At 41.6% G+C, this 20,755-nt stretch overlaps 1 protein-coding gene across 2 annotated transcripts in view; it reads right to left on the reverse strand.

Annotated features, from left to right (window-relative positions):
- Nucleotides 1–20,755, reverse strand: part of phip (pleckstrin homology domain interacting protein) — a 116,918-nt gene that overhangs the window by 26,486 nt on the left and 69,677 nt on the right. For both annotated transcript variants that reach the window (XM_055873401.1, XM_055873402.1), the window contains 10 exons: nt 20,181–20,288; nt 18,380–18,504; nt 17,981–18,063; nt 17,200–17,311; nt 15,538–15,599; nt 13,487–13,642; nt 8,081–8,201; nt 7,395–7,520; nt 3,637–3,712; nt 3,487–3,546 (listed from right to left, as the gene is read on the reverse strand). In XM_055873401.1, coding sequence (XP_055729376.1) covers nt 3,487–3,546; nt 3,637–3,712; nt 7,395–7,520; nt 8,081–8,201; nt 13,487–13,642; nt 15,538–15,599; nt 17,200–17,311; nt 17,981–18,063; nt 18,380–18,504; nt 20,181–20,288 — 1,029 coding nt within the window. The remainder of the gene's footprint in view (nt 1–3,486; nt 3,547–3,636; nt 3,713–7,394; nt 7,521–8,080; nt 8,202–13,486; nt 13,643–15,537; nt 15,600–17,199; nt 17,312–17,980; nt 18,064–18,379; nt 18,505–20,180; nt 20,289–20,755) is intronic.

The following is a 20,755-nucleotide window of genomic DNA, read 5'->3' on the forward strand; positions in this document are numbered from 1 at the left end:
ATATAGACAGGTGTGTGCCTTTACAAATCATGTCCAATCAATTGAATTTACCACAGGTGGACTCCAATCAAGTTGTAGAAACAAGGATGATCAATGGAAACAGGACACACCTGAGCTCAATTTCGAGTCTCACAGCAAAAGGGCTGAATACTTAGGTAAATAAGGTATTAAAAAATGTTTTTTTATACATTTGCAAACATTTCAAAACACCTGTTTTCGCTTTGTCATTATAGGGTACTGGGTGCAGATTGCTGAGATTTATATTTAATTTAATCAATTTTAGAGTAACGTAACAAAATGTGGAAAGAAGTCAAGGGGTTTGAATACTTTCCGAAGGCGCTGTATAAACAAAATAGTGGATTCGGCTATTTCAGCAACACACGTTGCTAACAGGTGTATAAATAGGGCAAACAGCCATGCAATATCCATAGACAAACACTGGCAGTAGAATGGCCTTATTGAAGAGCTCAGTGACTTTCAATGTGGCACCGTCATAGAATGTCATCTTTCCAACAAGTCAGTTTGTCACATTTTTGCCCTGCTAGACCTGCCCCGGTCAACTGTAAGTACAGTTATTGTGAAGTGTAAACGCCTAGGAGCAACAGAGGCTTAGACATGAAGTGGTAAGCCACACAAGCTCACAGAACGGGACCGCCGAGTGCTGAAGCAGAACGGGACCGCCTGGTGCTGAAACAGAATGGGACCGCCTAGTGCTGAAACAGATGGGACCGCCTAGTGCTGAAACAGAATGGGACCGCCTGGTGCTGAAACAGAACGGGACCGCCTGGTGCTGAAACAGAACGGGACCGCCTAGTGCTGAAACAGAACGGGATCGCCTAGTGCTGAAACAGAACGGGACCGCCGAGTGCTGAAACAGAACGGGACCGCCTAGTGCTGAAACAGAACGGGACCGCCTAGTGCTGAAACAGAACGGGACCGCCTAGTGCTGAAGCAGAACGGGACCGCCGAGTGCTGAGAACGGGACCGCCTGGTGCTGAAACAGAACGGGACCGCCTAGTGCTGAAACAAAACGGGACCGCCTGGTGCTGAAACAGAACGGGACCGCCTAGTGCTGAAACAGAACGGGACCGCCTGGTGCTGAAACAGAACGGGACCGCCTAGTGCTGAAACAAAACGGGACCGCCTGGTGCTGAAACAGAACGGGACCGCCTAGTGCTGAAACAGAACGGGACCGCCTGGTGCTGAAACAGTATGGGATCGCCGAGTGCTGAAGCGCGTAGCACGTACAAATCATCTGTCCTCGGTTGCAACACTCACTCTTGAGTTCCAAACTGCCTCTGGAAGCAACATCAGCGCAATAACTGTTCGCCGGGAGCTTCATGAAATGGGTTTCTGTGGCCGAGAAACCACACACAAGCCTAAGATTACCATACGCAATGCCAAGCGTTGGCTGGAGTGGTGTAAAGCTCGCCACCGTTGGACTCTGGAGCAGTGGAAACACTTTCTCTGGAGTGATGAATCATGCTTTACCATCTGGCAGTCCAGCAAACAAATCTGGGTTTGGCGGATGCCAGGAGAACACTACCTCCCACAATGCATAGTGCCAACTGTAAAGTTTGGTGGAGGAGGAATAATGGTCTGGGGTTGTTTTTCATGGTTCGGGCCCCTTAGTTCCAGTGAGGGGAAATCTTAATGCTACAGCTTACAATGACATTCTAGACACTTCTGTGCTTCCAACTTTGTGGCAACAGTTTGGGACAGGCCATTTCCTGTTTCAGCATGACAATTCCCCCGTGCACAAAGCGAGGTCCATACAGAAGTGGTTTGTTGAGATTGATGTGGAAGAACTTGAATGGCCTGCAAAGAGCCCTGACCTCAACTCCATCGAACACTTTTGGGATGAATTGGAATGCCGACTGTGAGCCAGGTCTAATCGCCCAACATCAGTGCCCGACCTCACTAATGCTCTTGTGGTTAAATGGAAGCAAGTCCCCGCAGCAATGTTCCAACATCTACTGGAAAGCCTTCCCAGAAGAGTGGAGGCTGTTATAGCAGCAATGTTCCAACATCTAGTGGAAAGCCTTCCCAGAAGAGTGGAGGCTGTTATTGCAGCAATGTTCCAACATCTAGTGGAAAGCCTTCCCAGAAGAGTGGAGGCTGTTATAGCAGCAATGTTCCAACATCTAGTGGAAAGCCTTCCCAGAAGAGTGGAGGCTGTTATAGCAGCAATGTTCCAACATCTAGTGGAAAGCCTTCCCAGAAGAGTGGAGGCTGTTATAGCAGCAATGTTCCAACATCTACTGGAAAGCCTTCCCAGAAGAGTGGAGGCTGTTATTGCAGCAATGTTCCAACATCTAGTGGAAAGCCTTCCCAGAAGAGTGGAGGCTGTTGTAGCAGCAATGTTCCAACATCTAGTAGAAAGCCTTCCCAGAAGAGTGGAGGCTGTTATAGCAGCAATGTTCCAACATCTAGTGGAAAGCCTTCCCAGAAGAGTGGAGGCTGTTATAGCAGCAATGTTCCAACATCTAGTGGAAAGCCTTCCCAGAAGAGTGGAGGCTGTTATAGCAGCAATGTTCCAACATCTAGTGGAAAGCCTTCCCAGAAGAGTGGAGGCTGTTATAGCAGCAATGTTCCAACATCTAGTGGAAAGCCTTCCCAGAAGAGTGGAGGCTGTTGTAGCAGCAAAGGTGGGACCAACTCCATTAATGCTCATGATTTGGAATGAGATGTTTGATAAGCTGGTGTCCATATTCTTTTGGTCATGCAGTGTATTTCTGGGCAGTGGAATAACCTTTACCTCCCTCCAGCCCTGAGGGCACACTCCTAGGCTTATATTGAAGATGTGGCAAACAGGAGACACAATTTATTCAGGTTTTCGGCTCCAGGTGGTTTGTCCTTATTTACAGATTGTTTCATCTCTTCCACAAACTTTGTGGAATTCAAAGCTACAGTCTTTCATTATTTAGTATACTAACAGTATAACTCAGTTTCAGGCTTATCAGAACCTCAGAGCTAACAGTATAACTGAGGTTCAGGCTTATCAGAGCCTCAGTGGTAACATTATAACTCAGGCTCAGGCTTATCAGAGCCACAGAGCTAACATTATAACTGAGGTTCAGGCTTATCAGAGACTCAGAGCTAACAGCATAACTGAGGTTCAGGCTTATCAGAGCCTCAGAGCTAACAGTATAACTGAGGTTCAGGCTTATCAGAGCCTCAGAGCTAACAGTATAACTGAGGTTCAGGCTTATCAGAGCCTCAGTGGTAACATTATAACTCAGGCTCAGGCTTATCAGAGCCACAGAGCTAACATTATAACTGAGGTTCAGGCTTATCAGAGCCTCAGAGCTAACATTATAACTCAGGCTCAGGCTTATCAGAGCCTCAGAGCTAACAGTATAACTCAGGTTCAGGCTTATCAGAGACTCAGAGGTAACAGTATAACTCAGGTTCAGGCTTATCAGAGACTCAGAGCTAACAGTATAACTCAGGCTCAGGCTTATCAGAGGTGTGATGAGGTGTTACCTTCCTGTTTCGTGTGGACGTTCCAGGAGTGTCCGTATCTTCATCCTCATCTTCATCATCCTACGTCACCATGGAAACACAACATCAACATATGGGATACTCTTTCTGTTTCTACTACTGTTAGTGTTCACACATAACAAAGACACACACCTCATCCTCTGTGTCAGAGAAAGCAGTCTTCTTCATGGTGTTGTAGAGAGGAATAATGTCAGTCATAGTGGGGTCCCTGGGATAGAAAGAGCGAGAGAGAGAGATGGGAGGGAGAAGGAAAGAGATGAGAGAGAGATGGAGAGGTGAGAGAGAGAGAGAGAGAGAGAGAGAGAGAGAGAGAGAGAGAGAGAGAGAGGGAGGTGGTTAGAGAAAGAAGGAAAGAGATTAGAGAAATAGATGAAATAGAGAGAGGAGGAAAGATATGAGAGAGAGAGAGAGAGAGAGAGAGAGAAAGGTGAAAATTGGAACACACTAAACTAAACAAACAACAACACAAATAATTATCTATCCAAAAGAAAGATGTATAGATAAACCACTACTCCAATCTTTGGCTCTATAACAAAGAACAAACAGCAAAAACATTTACAGTCCCAGTCAAAAGTTTGGACATACTTACAGTGTACAATAATAGTGAAGAAATCAAAACTATGAAATAACACATATGGAATCATGTAGTAACCAAAAAAGTGTTAAAACACATTTATATTTGAGATTCTTTGAAGTAGCCACCCTTTGCCTTGATGACAGCTTTGCATACTCTTGGCATTCTCTCAACCAGCTTCATGAGGTAGTCACCTGGAATGCATTTCAATTAACAGGTGAGCCATGTTAAAAGTTACTTTGTGGAATTACTTTCCTCCTTAATGCGTTTGAGCCAATCAGTTGTGACAAGGTAGGGGTGGTATACAGAAGATAGCCCTATTTAGTAAAAAACCAAGTCCATATTATGGCAAGAACAGCTCAAATAACCAAAGAGAAAAGACAGTCCATCATTACTTTAAAATACATGGTCAGCCAAAACGGAACATTTCAAGAAAGTTTCTTCAAGTGCAGTTGCAAAAACCATCAAGCGCTATGATGAAACTGGCTCTCATGAGGACCGCCACAGGAAAGGAAGACATAGAGTTACCTCTGCTGCAGAGTTACCAGCCTCGGATATTGCAGCCCAAATAAATGCTTCACAGAGTTCAAGTAACAGACACATCTCAACATCAACTGTTCAGAGGAGACTGAGTGAATCAGGCTTTCATGGTCGAATTGCTGCAAAGAAACCACTACTAAAAGACAGACACCAATAATAAGAAGAGATTTGCTTGGGCCAAGAAACACGAGCAATGGACATTAGAAATCTGTCTGGTCTGATGTCTGGTCTGATGAAATCCAAATTTGAGATTTTTGGTTCTAACCGCTGTGTCTCTGTGAGACGCAGAGAAGGTGAATGGATGATCTCTGCATGTGTGGTTCCCACCGTGAAGCTTGGAGGAGGACGTGTGATGGTGTGGGGGTGCTTTGCTGGTGACACTTAACCCGCAAGGAACACTTAACCAGCATGGCTACCACAGCATTCTGCAGCAATACGCCATCCTATCTGGTATGCGCATAGTGGGACTATCGTTTGTTTATCAACAGGACAATAACCCAACACACCTCCAGGCTGTGTAAGGGCTATTTGACTAAGAAGGAGAGTGATGGAGTGCTGCATCAGATGACCCGGCCTCCACAATCACCAGACCTCAACCCAAATGAGGTGGTTTGGGATGAGTTGGACCACAGAGTGAAGGAAAAGCAGCCAACAAGTGCTCAGCATATGTGGGAACTCCTTCAAGACTGTTGGAAAACCATTCCTCAGTAAGCTGGTTGAGAGAATGCCAAGAGTGTGCAAAGCTGTCATCAAGGCAAAGTGTGGCTACTTTGAAGAATCTCAAATCTCAAATATACTATTTTTTGGTTACTACATGATTTCATGTGTGTTATTTCATAGTGTTGATGTCTTCACTATTATTCAACAATGTAGAAAATAGTACAAATAAAGATAAACCCTTGAATGTGAAGGTGTGTCCAAACTTTTGAATGGTAGTGTAAATCTTAGACTGATGAGGGAAAAAACCCATTACATCCATTTTAGAATAAGGCTGTACCTAACAACATGTGGGAAAAGTCAAGGGCTCTGAATACTATCCGAAGGAACTGTAGTGGTACTATCATTACAGTAACCGTTATAACTATAGTTATATGTAAGTGTATAATATCTAGTAACAGATATAACGATAGTTATATGTAAGTGTATAATATAATATATAGTAACAGATATAACTATAGTTATATGTAAGTATATAATATAATATATAGTAACATATATAACTATAGTTATATGTAAGTGTATAATATCTAGTAACAGATATAACGATAGTTATATGTAAGTGTATAATATAATATATAGTAACAGATATAACTATAGTTATATGTAAGTGTATAATATCTAGTAACAGATATAACGATAGTTATATGTAAGTGTATAATATAATATATAGTAACATATATAACTATAGTTATATGTAAGTGTATAATATAATATATAGTAACAGATATAACTATAGTAATATGTAAGTATATAATATAATATATAGTAACAGATATAACTATAGTTATATGTAAGTGTATAATATAATATATAGTAACATATATAACTATAGTTATATGTAAGTGTATAATATATAGTAACAGATATAACTATAGTAATATGTAAGTGTATAATATAATATATAGTAACAGATATAACTATAGTAATATGTAAGTGTATAATATAATATATCTAGTAACAGATATAACTATAGTAATATGTAAGTGTATAATATAATATATAGTAACAGATATAACTATAGTAATATGTAAGTATATAATATAATATATAGTAACAGATATAACTATAGTTATATGTAAGTGTATAATATACTATATAGTAACAGATATAACTATAGTAATATATAAGTATATAATATATAGTAACAGATATAACTATAGTAATATGTAAGTATATAATATCTAGTAACAGATATAACGATAGTTATATGTAAGTATATAATATCTAGTAACAGATATAACTATAGTTATATGTAAGTGTATAATATAATATATAGTAACATATATAACTATAGTTATATGTAAGTGTATAATATAATATATAGTAACAGATATAACTATAGTTATATGTAAGTGTATAATATAATATATAGTAACAGATATAACTATAGTAATATGTAAGTGTATAATATAATATATAGTAACATATATAACTATAGTTATATGTAAGTGTATAATATAATATATAGTAACATATATAACTATAGTTATATGTAAGTGTATAATATAATATATAGTAACATATATAACTATAGTTATATGTAAGTGTATAATATAATATATAGTAACATATATAACTATAGTTATATGTAAGTGTATAATATAATATATAGTAACAGATATAACTATAGTAATATGTAAGTGTATAATATAATATATAGTAACAGATATAACTATAGTAATATGTAAGTGTATAATATAATATATAGTAACAGATATAACTATAGTTATATGTAAGTGTATAATATAATATATAGTAACATATATAACTATAGTTATATGTAAGTGTATAATATAATATATAGTAACATATATAACTATAGTAATATGTAAGTGTATAATATATAGTAACATATATAACTATAGTTATATGTAAGTGTATAATATAATATATAGTAACATATATAACTATAGTTATATGTAAGTGTATAATATAATATATAGTAACATATATAACTATAGTTATATGTAAGTGTATAATATAATATATAGTAACATATATAACTATAGTTATATGTAAGTGTATAATATAATATATAGTAACAGTAGAGTCTTACTTGATGAAGCTGAGCATGAGGTCAGAGACGAACTTGGCCGTTTTAACGATGAAGGCTCCAGTTTCATTAAAGGTCTGAGCGTTGTGTTCAATATAACGCACCTCCCACATCAACGATGACATACGCCTAGGGAGAGATACTCTGTTACACACACACACACTGTCCTCCCACATCAACGATGACATACGCCTAGGGAGAGATACTCTGTTACACACACACTGTCCTCCCACATCAACGATGACATACGCCTAGGGAGAGATACTCTGTTACACACACACACACTGTCCTCCCACATCAACGATGACATACGCCTAGGGAGAGATACTCTGTTACACACTGTCCTCACACACACACACACACACACACACACACACACACACACACACACACACACACACACACACACACACACACACACACACACACACACACACACACACACACTGTCCTCACACACACACACACACACACACACAGACACACACACTGTCCTCACACACACACACACACACACTGTCCTCACACACACACACACACACACACACACACACACACACACACACACACACACACAGACACACACACTGTCCTCACACACACACACACACACACACACACACACACACACACACACACACACACACACACACACACACACACACCACCACTCTCTGTCCTCGCGGTACCTGTAGAAGTGGTTCTCCAGCCTGCACCGTATGGTGCTGAGGTCCGTGAGGTAGGCTACTACAGTACAGTAGGAAGGATACGCCTGGAGATCTACTGGGAAGGCAAACGGTACAGCTACATCTAGAGGAGAGAGGAGGAAGGAAGGGAGGGAGACCCAACCAAATCATGAGAAAACAAAAATATCATTACTTGACACATTGGAAAGAATTAACAAAATTAACAGAAAAAACAGAGCAAACTAGAATGCTATTTGGCCCTAAACAGAGAGTACACAGTGGCAGAATACCTGACCACTGTGACTGACCCAAACTTAAGGAAAGCTTTGACTATGTACAGACTCAGTGAGCATAGCCTTGCTATTGAGAAAGGCCGCCGTAGGCAGACATGGCTCTCAAGAGAAGACAGGCTATGTGCACATTGCCCACAAAATGAGGTGGAAACTGAGCTGCACTTCCTAACCTCCTGCCCAATGTATGACCATATTAGAGACACATATTTCCCTCAGATCACACAGATCCACAAAGAATTAGAAAACAAACCCAATTTTGATAAACTCCCATATCTACTGGGTGAAATACCACAGTGTTCATCACAGCAGCAAGATGTGTGACCTGTTGCCACAAGAAAAGGTCAACCAGTGAAGAACAAACACCATTGTAAATACAACCCATATTTATGCTTATTTATTTTAACTTGTGTGCTTTAACCATTTGTACATCGTTACAACACTGTATATAGAAAATTACATTTAATGTCTTTATTCTTTTGGATCTTCTGTGAGTGTAGTGTTTACTGTTCATTTTTATTGTTAATTTCACTTTTGTATATTATCTACTTCACTTCCTTTGGCAATGTTAATATATGTTTCCCATGTCAATAAAGCCCCTTGAATTGAATTGACAGAGACAGACAGAGAGAAGGTTAGTGTGTCTCCATCGGTCCACTAGAGGGAGCCCAGGTCACTGTTCAGTGTATGGGATGTCTAGTACGATATGTAAACTGTGATGTAATACACAGTATATTATGTGAAGTGAAGCACAATTATGAGCTGGATTTGATGTTGAGGGAATTTATAAAGGAATATAATACTCCACTCTGTAACCATATAATATTTGACTAGAATCATAAAGTTATAAATAATGATGTGTGTAGTTTTAGTCAGTCAAACTATATGTCTATTATAGTGTTTTGAGCACAGACTGTCTGAGATTCAGGGCCGACCTTGGCTAGGGGCCCCTGAGAGATTGGCGAGAGGACAGGGATTCTCACGGTCCCTAATCTTCGTCGGCTGGGTAGTGTGAACGTGTGGCACAGTTGGTAGAGCATGGCGCTTGCAACGCCAGAGTTGTGGGTTCAATTCCCACGGGGGGACCAGGGTTCAATTCCCACGGGGGGGACCAGGATGAATATGTATGAACTTTCCAATTTGTTAGTCGCTCTGGATAAGAGCGTCTGCTAAATGACTTAAATGTAAATACAATGAATTGCTTTTGTACAACAGGTGAGCCGCTCTCGTAAATAAACGTTGTGACTATCGTAGCTGGGGCCTCCGTCCGATTCATTTCAACCAGTTTCTTTTCCAAAATCCTGGGTTTCAGACGGAGTAGTTCATTGGATTGGGTTTTGTGGACATTGAGAACATCGTAACAATTGACCAGAGATACTTTTTGAGGAGATGGGAAACACCATTGGGATCGTAATAACGCCATGTGTCGTCAATGGGCTCTACGGTGCATTCTGGGCAATTCAATGCTGATGAGGTCATACTGAGCTCAAAAACCCCAACAATAGCATGAATTACGTCAACAAGAAATACAACATTATAAATATTTGCAGAGATGTGAAGATAATGGATTTGTTTTCTGTAAAATCGCGTAGCTTTGGAATAGTGACATTACGTTGATTGGAGACAGACTGCTGGGTGGGGCATTATACACTGCTCAAAAAAATAAAGGTAACACTTAAACAACACTATTGTCAATCAGTGTTGCTTCCTAAGGGGACAGTTTGATTTCACAGAAGTGTGATTGACTTGGAGTTACATTGTGTTGTTTAAGTGTTCCCTTTATTTTTTTGAGCCGTGTATGTTTCTCCATTCATTGACCACTGGGGTTCCTTCTTTCTAAGTATCTCTGGATTTACCAATATACACTTGAAGTCGGAAGTTTACATGCACTTAGGTTGGAGTCATTAAAACTAGTTTTTCAACCACTCCACAAATGTCTTGTTAACAAATTATAGTTTTGGCAAGTAGGTTTGGACATCTACTTTGTGCATGACACAAGTAAATTATCCAACAATTCTTTACAGACAGATTATTTCACTTATAATTCACTGTATCAGAATTCCAGTGGGTCAGAAGTTTACATACACTAAGTTGACTGTGCCTTTAAACAGCTTGGAAAATTCCAGAAAATGATATCATGGCTTTACAAGCTTCTGATAGGCTAATTGACATGATTTGAGTCAATTGGAGGTGTACCTGTGACTGTATTTCAAGAACAATCTTCAAACTCAGTGCCTCTTTGCTTGACATCGTGGGAAAATCAAAAGAAATCAGCCAAGACCTCAGAAAAAAAATTGTAGACCTCCACAAGTCTGGTTCAACCTTGAGAGCAATTTCCAAAGGCCTGAAGGTACCATGTTCGCAAGTATAAACACCATGGGACAACGTAGCCGTCATACCGCTCAGGAAAGAGCTGTCTCCTAGAGATGAACGTACTTTGGTACGAAAAGTGTAAATCAATCCCAGAACAACAGCAAAGGGATTTGTGAAGATGCTGGACGAAACAGGTACAAAAGTATCTATATCCACAGTAAAACGAGTCCTATTTCGACATAACCTGAAAGGCCACTCAGCAAGGAAGAAGCCACTGCTCCAAAACCGCCATAAAAAAGCCAGACTACAGTTTGCAACTGCACATGGGGACAAAGATCGTACTTTTTGGAGAAATGTCCCCTGGTCTGATGAAACAAAAATAGTACTGTTTGGCCATAATGACCATCGTTATGTTTGGAGGAAAAAGGGTGAAGCTTGCAAGCCGAAGAACACCATCCCAACCCTGAAGCACGGGGGTGGCAGCATCATGTTGTGGGGGTGCTTTGCTGCAGGAGGGACTGGTGCACTTCACAGAATAGATGGCATCATGAGGAGGGGGAAATGATGTGGATATATTGAAGCAACATCTCAAGACATCAGTCAGGAAGTTAAAGCTTGGTCGCAAATGGGTCTTCCAAATGGACAATGACCCCAAGCATACTTCCAAAGTTGTGGCAAAATGGCTTAAGGACAACAAAGTCAAGGTATTGGAATGGCCATCACAAAGCCCTGACCTCAATCCTATAGACCTGAAAAGGCGTGTGCAAGCAAGGAGGCCTACAAACCTGACTCAGTCACACCAGCTCTGTCAGGAAGACTGGGCCAAAATTCATCCAACTTATTGTGGGAAGCTTGTGGAAGGCTACCCGAAACGTTTGACCCAAGTTAAAAACTTCTTGTCAATAGGGGGGACGCTGTTTTCACTTTGGAAAAAATCGTGCCCAATTTAAATGGCCTCGTACTCTATTCTAGATCATACAATATGCATTTTATTATTACTATTGGATAGAAAACACTCTCAAGTTTCTAAAACTGTTTGAATTATATCTGTGAGTAAAACAGAACTCATTTGGCAGCAAACTTCCAGAGAGGAAGTGAAAATTCTGAAAATGGGGCTTTGTTTCAGGGCCTGCCTATTCAACTGGCTTATATTTATCGATATACATGGACTTCATTCGCCTTCCACTAGATGTCAACAGGCAGTGGAAGGTGGAATGGGGTGTCTAGCTTGATCTGAGGTCGAATGAGAGCTTTTGAAGTGACAGGTCAGGAATTTCCTTTGTCTACCAAGGCGCGAGGCGGAGCTCGACATTAGCTTCTGAAAAGCTTTCGGTTTACACGGCGAATATCTCCGGCTCTGATTTTATTTGATACATGTGATAATAACATCGTAAAGAAGGTTTTTTCAACCGAGTTTTATCAGTTTATTCAACGTTTATTGGGACTTTTGGAGTTTTCCATTCTTTGCGTCAAGAGAGGGTGGGAACGTTATCAACCTTGGCTAGCATTGTGGCGCGATTTCGACAGAAGAACATTAGTAACAGATATAACTATAGTAATATTCTAAAACATTCTAAAACCAAACAACGATTTATTCTGGACCAAGGACTCCTTGTACAAGATTCTGATGGAAGCTCAGCAAAAGTAAGAACAATTTATGATGTTATTTCGTATTTCTGTGGAAAATGTTGATTCCTATTCTCCGCCGTTTTGGTGAGCGCTGTCTCGTAATAACGCAAGCTGTATGTTATGGTAAAGTTATTTTTAAAAATCTAACACGGCGGTTGCATTAAGAACCAGTGTATCTTTCATTTGCCATACAACAAGTATTTTTATGTAAAGTTTATGATGAGTTCATTGGTCAGATTAGGTGAGTGTCCAAAATATCTCCGGAGATTCTGGTGAATCGTTGCTACATATTCACAATGTATAACCACGGTTTGCAGCTCTAAATATGCACATTTTCGAACAAAACATAAGTGTATTGTATAACCTGATGTTATAGGACTGTCATCTGATGAAGTTGTTCAAGGTTAGTGATTCATTTTATATCTTTTGCTGGTTTTTGCGATAGCTACCTTTTGTGGTGAATAAATGCATTTGTGTGTTTGGCTATTGTGGTAAGCTAATATAATTCTATATTGTGTTTTCACTTAAAAAATCGGAAATATTGGCTGGATTCACAAGATGTTTATCTTTCATTTGCTGTACACCATGTATTTTTCATAAATGTTTTATGATGAGTATTTATGTATTTCACGTTGCTCTCTGTAATTATTCTGGCTGTTTTGGTGCTATTTGTGATGGTAGCTGCAATGTAAAACTATGATTTATACCTCAAATATGCCCATTTTTCGAACAAAACATAAATGTATTGTATAACATGTTATAAGACTGTCATCTGATGAAGTTGTTTCTTGGTTAGTGACTAATTATATCTCTATTTGGTCGGTTTTGTGATAGCTACCTATGCGGTAGAAACATGGTGAAAATATGCGGTTGAGTCTTTGGCTATTGTGGTTAGCTAATATAAATACATATTGTGTATTTGTGATGAAAGAAATAAAAGCTGAAATAAATCATTCTCTCTACTATTATTCTGACATTACACATTCTTAAAATAAAGTGGTGATCCTAACTGACCTAGGACAAGGAATTGTACTCGGATTAAATGTCAGGAATTGAGAAAAACTGAGTTTAAATGTATTTGGCTAAGGTGGATGTAAACTTCCGACTTCGACTGTATCTCATGATGTCAGAGTGAATCAGCTGTGTGTCACTGTGTCTTGTGGTGATGAGGTCATACCGAGTGTGGTGAGCTGGTCGATGGCGTTGATGATGCGTTGACACTCGTGGTTCCGCGTGGCGGCGCCCCACTCCCCCTCCAGGGGAACATACAGCAGCTCTCTCTGCTCCTCCTCCGTGAGAGGAACGCTCTGACCCAGCTCCTCTGGAAACACTACTGATGGACCACACATCATCAGAACAACACACTACTGATGGACCACACATCATCAGAACAATAGACTACTGATGGACCACACATCATCAGAACAATAGACTACTGATGGACCACACATCATCAGAACAATAGACTACTGATGGACCACACATCATCAGAACAATAGACTACTGATGGACCACACATCATCAGAACAACACACTACTGATGGACCACACATCATCAGAACAACACACTACTGATGGACCCCACATCATCAGAATACACTACTGATGGACCACACATCATCAGAACAACACACTACTGATGGACCACACATCATCAGAATACACTACTGATGGACCACACATCATCAGAACAATAGACTACTGATGGACCACACATCATCAGAATACACTACTGATGGACCACACATCATCAGAATACACTACTGATGGACCACACATCATCAGAATACACTACTGATGGACCACACATCATCAGAATACACTACTGATGGACCACACATCATCAGAACAACACACTACTGATGGACCACACATCATCAGAATACACTACTGATGGACCACACATCATCAGAATACACTACTGATGGACCACACATCATCAGAATACACTACTGATGGACCACACATCATCAGAATACACTACTGATGGACCACACATCATCAGAATACACTACTGATGGACCACACATCATCAGAATACACTACTGATGGACCACACATCATCAGGACAATAGACTACTGATGGACCACACATCATCAGAACAATAGACTACTGATGGACCACACATCATCAGAATACACTACTGATGGACCACACATCATCAGAATACACTACTGATGGACCACACATCATCAGAATACACTACTGATGGACCACACATCATCAGAATACACTACTGATGGACCACACATCATCAGAATACACTACTGATGGACCACACATCATCAGAATACACTACTGATGGACCACACATCATCAGAACAATAGACTACTGATGGACCACACATCATCAGAATACACTACTGATGGACCACACATCATCAGAACAATAGACTACTGATGGACCACACATCATCAGAATACACTACTGATGGACCACACATCATCAGAACAATAGACTACTGATGGACCACACATCATCAGAACAATAGACTACTGATGGACCACACATCATCAGAACAAACACACTACTGATGGACCACACATCATCAGAATACACTACTGATGGACCACACATCATCAGAACAATAGACTACTGATGGACCACACATCATCAGAACAACACACTACTGATGGACCACACATCATCAGAATACACTACTGATGGACCACACATCATCAGAACAAACACACTACTGATGGACCACACATCATCAGAACAACACACGACTGATGGACCACACATCATCAGAACAACACACTACTGATGGACCACACATCATCAGAATACACTACTGATGGACCACACATCATCAGAACAAACACACTACTGATGGACCACACATCATCAGAATACACTACTGATGGACCACACATCATCAGAATACACTACTGATGGACCACACATCATCAGAACAATAGACTACTGATGGACCACACATCATCAGAACAACACACTACTGATGGACCACACATCATCAGAATACACTACTGATGGACCACACATCATCAGAATAACACACTACTGATGGACCACACATCATCAGAACAACACACTACTGATGGACCCCACATCATCAGAACAACACACGACTGATGGACCACACATCATCAGAACAACACACTACTGATGGACCACACATCATCAGAATAACACACTACTGACGGACCACACATCATCAGGACGATACACAGGCATTTAACAAGTGTGTGTGTGTGTGTCCTACCCTCGTTGGGGATAGGCTCCATGTCCCAAGGACTCATCTTCTCTGTGTCGCCGTTATCCCAGCTAGACAGGACACACAGCATCATCATTATCATTCCAGCTAGACAGCACATTATCATCATCATTACCATCATTGTCCCAGCTAGACAGGAACGCATCCTCATCATTATCCCAACTAGACAGGAAACACAATATCATGATCATTAGCATCATTATTTCAGCTGGACAAGACACACATTATCATCCTCATCATTATCCCAACTAGACAGGACACACATTATCATCATCATCATTATCCCAGCTAGACAAGACACACATTATCATCATTATCCCAACTAGACAGGACACACATTATCATAATTATCCCAACTAGACAGGACACACATTATCATCATCATCACTATCCCAACTAGATAGGACACACATTATTATCATTATCCCAACTAGACAGGACACACATTATCATCATTATTATCATCATCATCATTATCCCAACTAGACAGGACACACATCATCATCATCATTATCCCAACTAGACAGGACACACATTATCATCATCATTATCCCAACTAGACAGGACACACAATATCATCATCATTATCCCAACTAGACAGGACACACATTATCATCATTATCCCAACTAGACAGCACACACATGATCATTATCATCATTATCCCAACTAGACAGGACACACATTATCATCATCATTATCCCAGCTAGACAGGACACACATTATCATCATCATCATTATCCCAACTAGACAGGACACACATTATCATCATTATCCCAACTAGACAGGACACACATTATCATCATCATCCCAACTAGACAGGACACACATTATCATCATCATTATCCCAACTAGACATGACACACATTATCATCATTATCCCAACTAGACAGGACACACAATATCATCATCATCATCATTATCCCAACTAGACAGGACACACATTATCATCATCATCATTATCCCAACTAGACAGGACACACATTATCATCATTATCCCAACTAGACAGGACACACATTATCATCATCATCATTATCCCAACTAGACAGGACACACATTATCATCATCATCATCATCATCCCAACTAGACAGGACACACATTATCATCATTATCCCAACTAGACAGGACACACATTATCATCATTATCCCAACTAGACAGGACACACATTATCATCACGCTAAAGGATTATAACAGGTGTTGATGTTTGTGTTTCATTTTTTATTTGTAAAATTAAATTATTAATTAAATTAATTAAAATTAAAAAGGAGAATCAAGGCTGTTTAATGTCATAAAGGTTCATGCAGGGTTATGAAGGCTCATAGGGGTTAAAACCTACCAGATGTAGTAAAACAAACAGTCTGTCTGGTTTATAGGGTTATGAAGGATTATGTAAACACCTCTGAGCCTTCATAACCCTATAATCCTTCATAACACCAAACAGACTGTTCGTTTTACTGCATCTGGTAGGTTTATAACCTACCAGATGTTGTGAACACTGGAACAGGCTGCCTGGCATTTTACAGAGTTATAGGGTTATTAAGGCTCATAGAGTTGTTATAACCTACCAGACATTGTAGCATTGGAGCAGGCTGTCTTGCATTATACAGGGTTATAGGGTTATGAAGGTTCATAGAGGTGGTATAACCTACCAGACGTTGTAGCATTGGAACAGGCTGTCTGGGTACTCTGGTTGGAAGGGCTCCTGGTCCTCAATGGTCCCGAACCACCAGGCATCGTCTATCACTGACCTGAACCTGTCACCTGGATGGGACAAGGTCACTTCTAATTACAACACCACCAGGTATCATCTATCACTGTCCTGAACCTGTCACCTGGATGGTTAAGATACATCACTGCCACCAACTAGTGGCCAAAATAAATTAGATTTGGTTCAGGACTACAGGAGATAAATCTCTATGGGCCTACCAGACACCATAATGGCATAGATACAATGATGAGACCTCTATCCATCTCTATGGGCCTACCAGACACCATAATGGCGTAGATACAATGATGAGACCTCTATCCATCTCTATGGGCCTACCAGACACCATAATGGCATAGATACAATGATGAGACCTCTACCCATCTCTATGGGTCTACCAGACACCATAATGGCATAGATACAATGATGAGACCTCTATCCATCTCTATGGGCCTACCAGACACCATAATGGCATAGATACAATGATGAGACCTCTACCCATCTCTATGGGCCTACCAGACACCATAATGGCGTAGATACAATGATGAGACCTCTATCCATCTCTATGGGCCTACCAGACACCATAATGGCATAGATACAATGATGAGACCTCTACCCATCTCTATGGGCCAACCAGACACCATAATGGCATAGATACAATGATGAGACCTCTATCCATCTCTATGGGCCAACCAGAGACACAGAGCCGTTAGAAAGAGACTGACCTATGGTCCAGTGGTGGTCTCTCGCATCATCAAACTGCTGCCGCAGAACCAGGAAGTCAATCACGTCAGGCATGTCGTGGTATCTATGACAACACACATATACCACGTTAGTAACACACAAAAACAGACACACAGTCACAATTGTGCAGACAGACAGACAGAGACAGACAGAGACAGACAGACAGAGAGAGAGAGAGAGAGAGACAGACAGACAGAGGGAGAGAGAGAGAGAGAGAGAGAGAGAGAGAGAGAGAGAGAGAGACAGACAGACAGACAGACAGACAGACAGACAGAGGGAGAGCGAGAGAGAGAGAGAGAGAGAGGGAGAGAGAGAGAAAGAGAGAGACAGACAGACAGACAGAGAGAGAGAGAGAGAGAGACAGAGTAAGGTATAGTTACTTCATGGAGAAGGATCCTCCAGTCAGCTTGCCAGTATCAGGGTCCAGGAAGGCCAGTTTGAGGCAGCAGAGAGAGGGGAGACCAACCTCATATTTTAGCCCCACTATCTTCACCAGCTCCTGCTCCTACACACACACACACACACACACACACACACACACACACACACACACACACACACACACACACACACACACACACACACACACACACACACACACACACACACACACACACACACACACACACACACACACACACACAGGTGTTTCTTGAGGTCAGGGTGATTTAGTCATTTAGCTGACAATCTTATTCATGTCTTTACCGTAGTGTGTGTGTTAGTGTGTGTGGTGGTGGTGTGTGTGTGTGTTAGTGTGTGTGGTGGTGGTGTGTGTGTGTGTTAGTGTGTGTGGTGGTGGTGTGTGTGTGTGTTAGTGTGTGTGGTGGTGGTGTGTGTGTGTGTTAGTGTGTGTGGTGGTGGTGTGTGGGAGTGTTAGTGTGTGTTTGTGTGTGTGTGATGGTGTGTATGGTGGTGTGTGTGTGGGAGTGTTAGTGTGTGTTTGTGTGTGTGTTAGTGTGTGTGTGTTCGTGTGTGTGTGGTGGTGGTGTGTGGGAGTGTTAGTGTGTGTTTGTGTGTGTGTGAGTGGGGTGGTTAGTGTGTGTAGTGGGGTGGTTAGTGTGTTAGTGGGGTGGTTAGTGTGTGTAGTGGGGTGGTTAGTGTGTGTAGTGGGGTGGTTAGTGTGTGTAGTGGGGTGGTTAGTGTGTTAGTGGGGTGGTTAGTGTGTTAGCGGGGTGGTTAGTGTGTGTAGTGGGGTGGTTAGTGTGTGTAGTGGGGTGGTTAGTGTGTGTAGTGGGGTGGTTAGTGTGTGTAGTGGGGTGGTTAGTGTGTGTAGTGGGGTGGTTAGTGTGTGTAGTGGGGTGGTTAGTGTGTGTAGTGGGGTGGTTAGTGTGTGTAGTGGGGTGGTTAGTGTGTGTAGTGGGGTGGTTAGTGTGTGTAGTGGGGTGGTTAGTGTGTGTAGTGGGGTGGTTAGTGTGTGTAGTGGGGTGGTTAGTGTGTGTAGTGGGGTGGTTAGTGTGTGTAGTGGGGTGGTTAGTGTGTGTAGTGGGGTGGTTAGTGTGTGTAGTGGGGTGGTTAGTGTGTGTAGTGGGGTGGTTAGTGTGTGTAGTGGGGTGGTTAGTGTGTGTAGTGGGGTGGTTAGTGTGTGTAGTGGGGTGGTTAGTGTGTGTAGTGGGGTGGTTAGTGTGTGTAGTGGGGTGGTTAGTGTGTTAGTGGGGTGGTTAGTGTGTTAGTGGGGTGGTTAGTGTGTGTAGTGGGGTGGTTAGTGTGTGTAGTGGGGTGGTTAGTGTGTGTAGTGGGGTGGTTAGTGTGTGTAGTGGGGTGGTTAGTGTGTGTAGTGGGGTGGTTAGTGTGTGTAGTGGGGTGGTTAGTGTGTTAGTGGGGTGGTTAGTGTGTGAGTGGGGTGGTTAGTGTGTGTAGTGGGGTGGTTAGTGTGTGTAGTGGGGTGGTTAGTGTGTTAGTGGGGTGGTTAGTGTGTGTAGTGGGGTGGTTAGTGTGTGTAGTGGGGTGGTTAGTGTGTGTAGTGGGGTGGTTAGTGTGTGTAGTGGGGTGGTTAGTGTGTGTAGTGGGGTGGTTAGTGTGTGAGTGGGGTGGTTAGTGTGTGTAGTGGGGTGGTTAGTGTGTGTAGTGGGGTGGTTAGTGTGTGTAGTGGGGTGGTTAGTGTGTGTAGTGGGGTGGTTAGTGTGTGTAGTGGGGTGGTTAGTGTGTTAGTGGGGTGGTTAGTGTGTGTAGTGGGGTGGTTACCCGTAACTCCATCTTGTGCCAGGGTTGTTTCTTAGGGTTGATGCTGTAGATCTTGTTCTGTTTGGTCATCTCTACATACGCCTCATGACCCTGACGGAAGTAGTACACCTGGACAACAACACACTGTTAGGACACCTGGACAACAACACACTGTTAGGACACCTGGACAACAACACACTGTTAGGACACCTGGACAACACAACACACTGTTAGGACACCTGGACAACACACTGTTAGGACACCTGGACAACACACTGTTAGGACACCTGGACAACAACACACTGTTAGGACACCTGGACAACAACACACTGTTAGGACACCTGGACAACAACACACTGTTAGGACACCTGGACAACACAACACACTGTTAGGACACCTGGACAACACAACACACTGTTAGGACACCTGGACAACACAACACACTGTTAGGACACCTGGACAACACAACACACTGTTAGGACACCTGGACAACACAACACACTGTTAGGACACCTGGACAACACAACACACTGTTAGGACACCTGGACAACACAACACACTGTTAGGACACCTGGACAACACAACACACTGTTAGG

Source organism: Salvelinus fontinalis, chromosome 20 (assembly GCF_029448725.1).
Source record: "Salvelinus fontinalis isolate EN_2023a chromosome 20, ASM2944872v1, whole genome shotgun sequence".
Lineage (NCBI taxonomy): Eukaryota > Metazoa > Chordata > Actinopteri > Salmoniformes > Salmonidae > Salvelinus > Salvelinus fontinalis.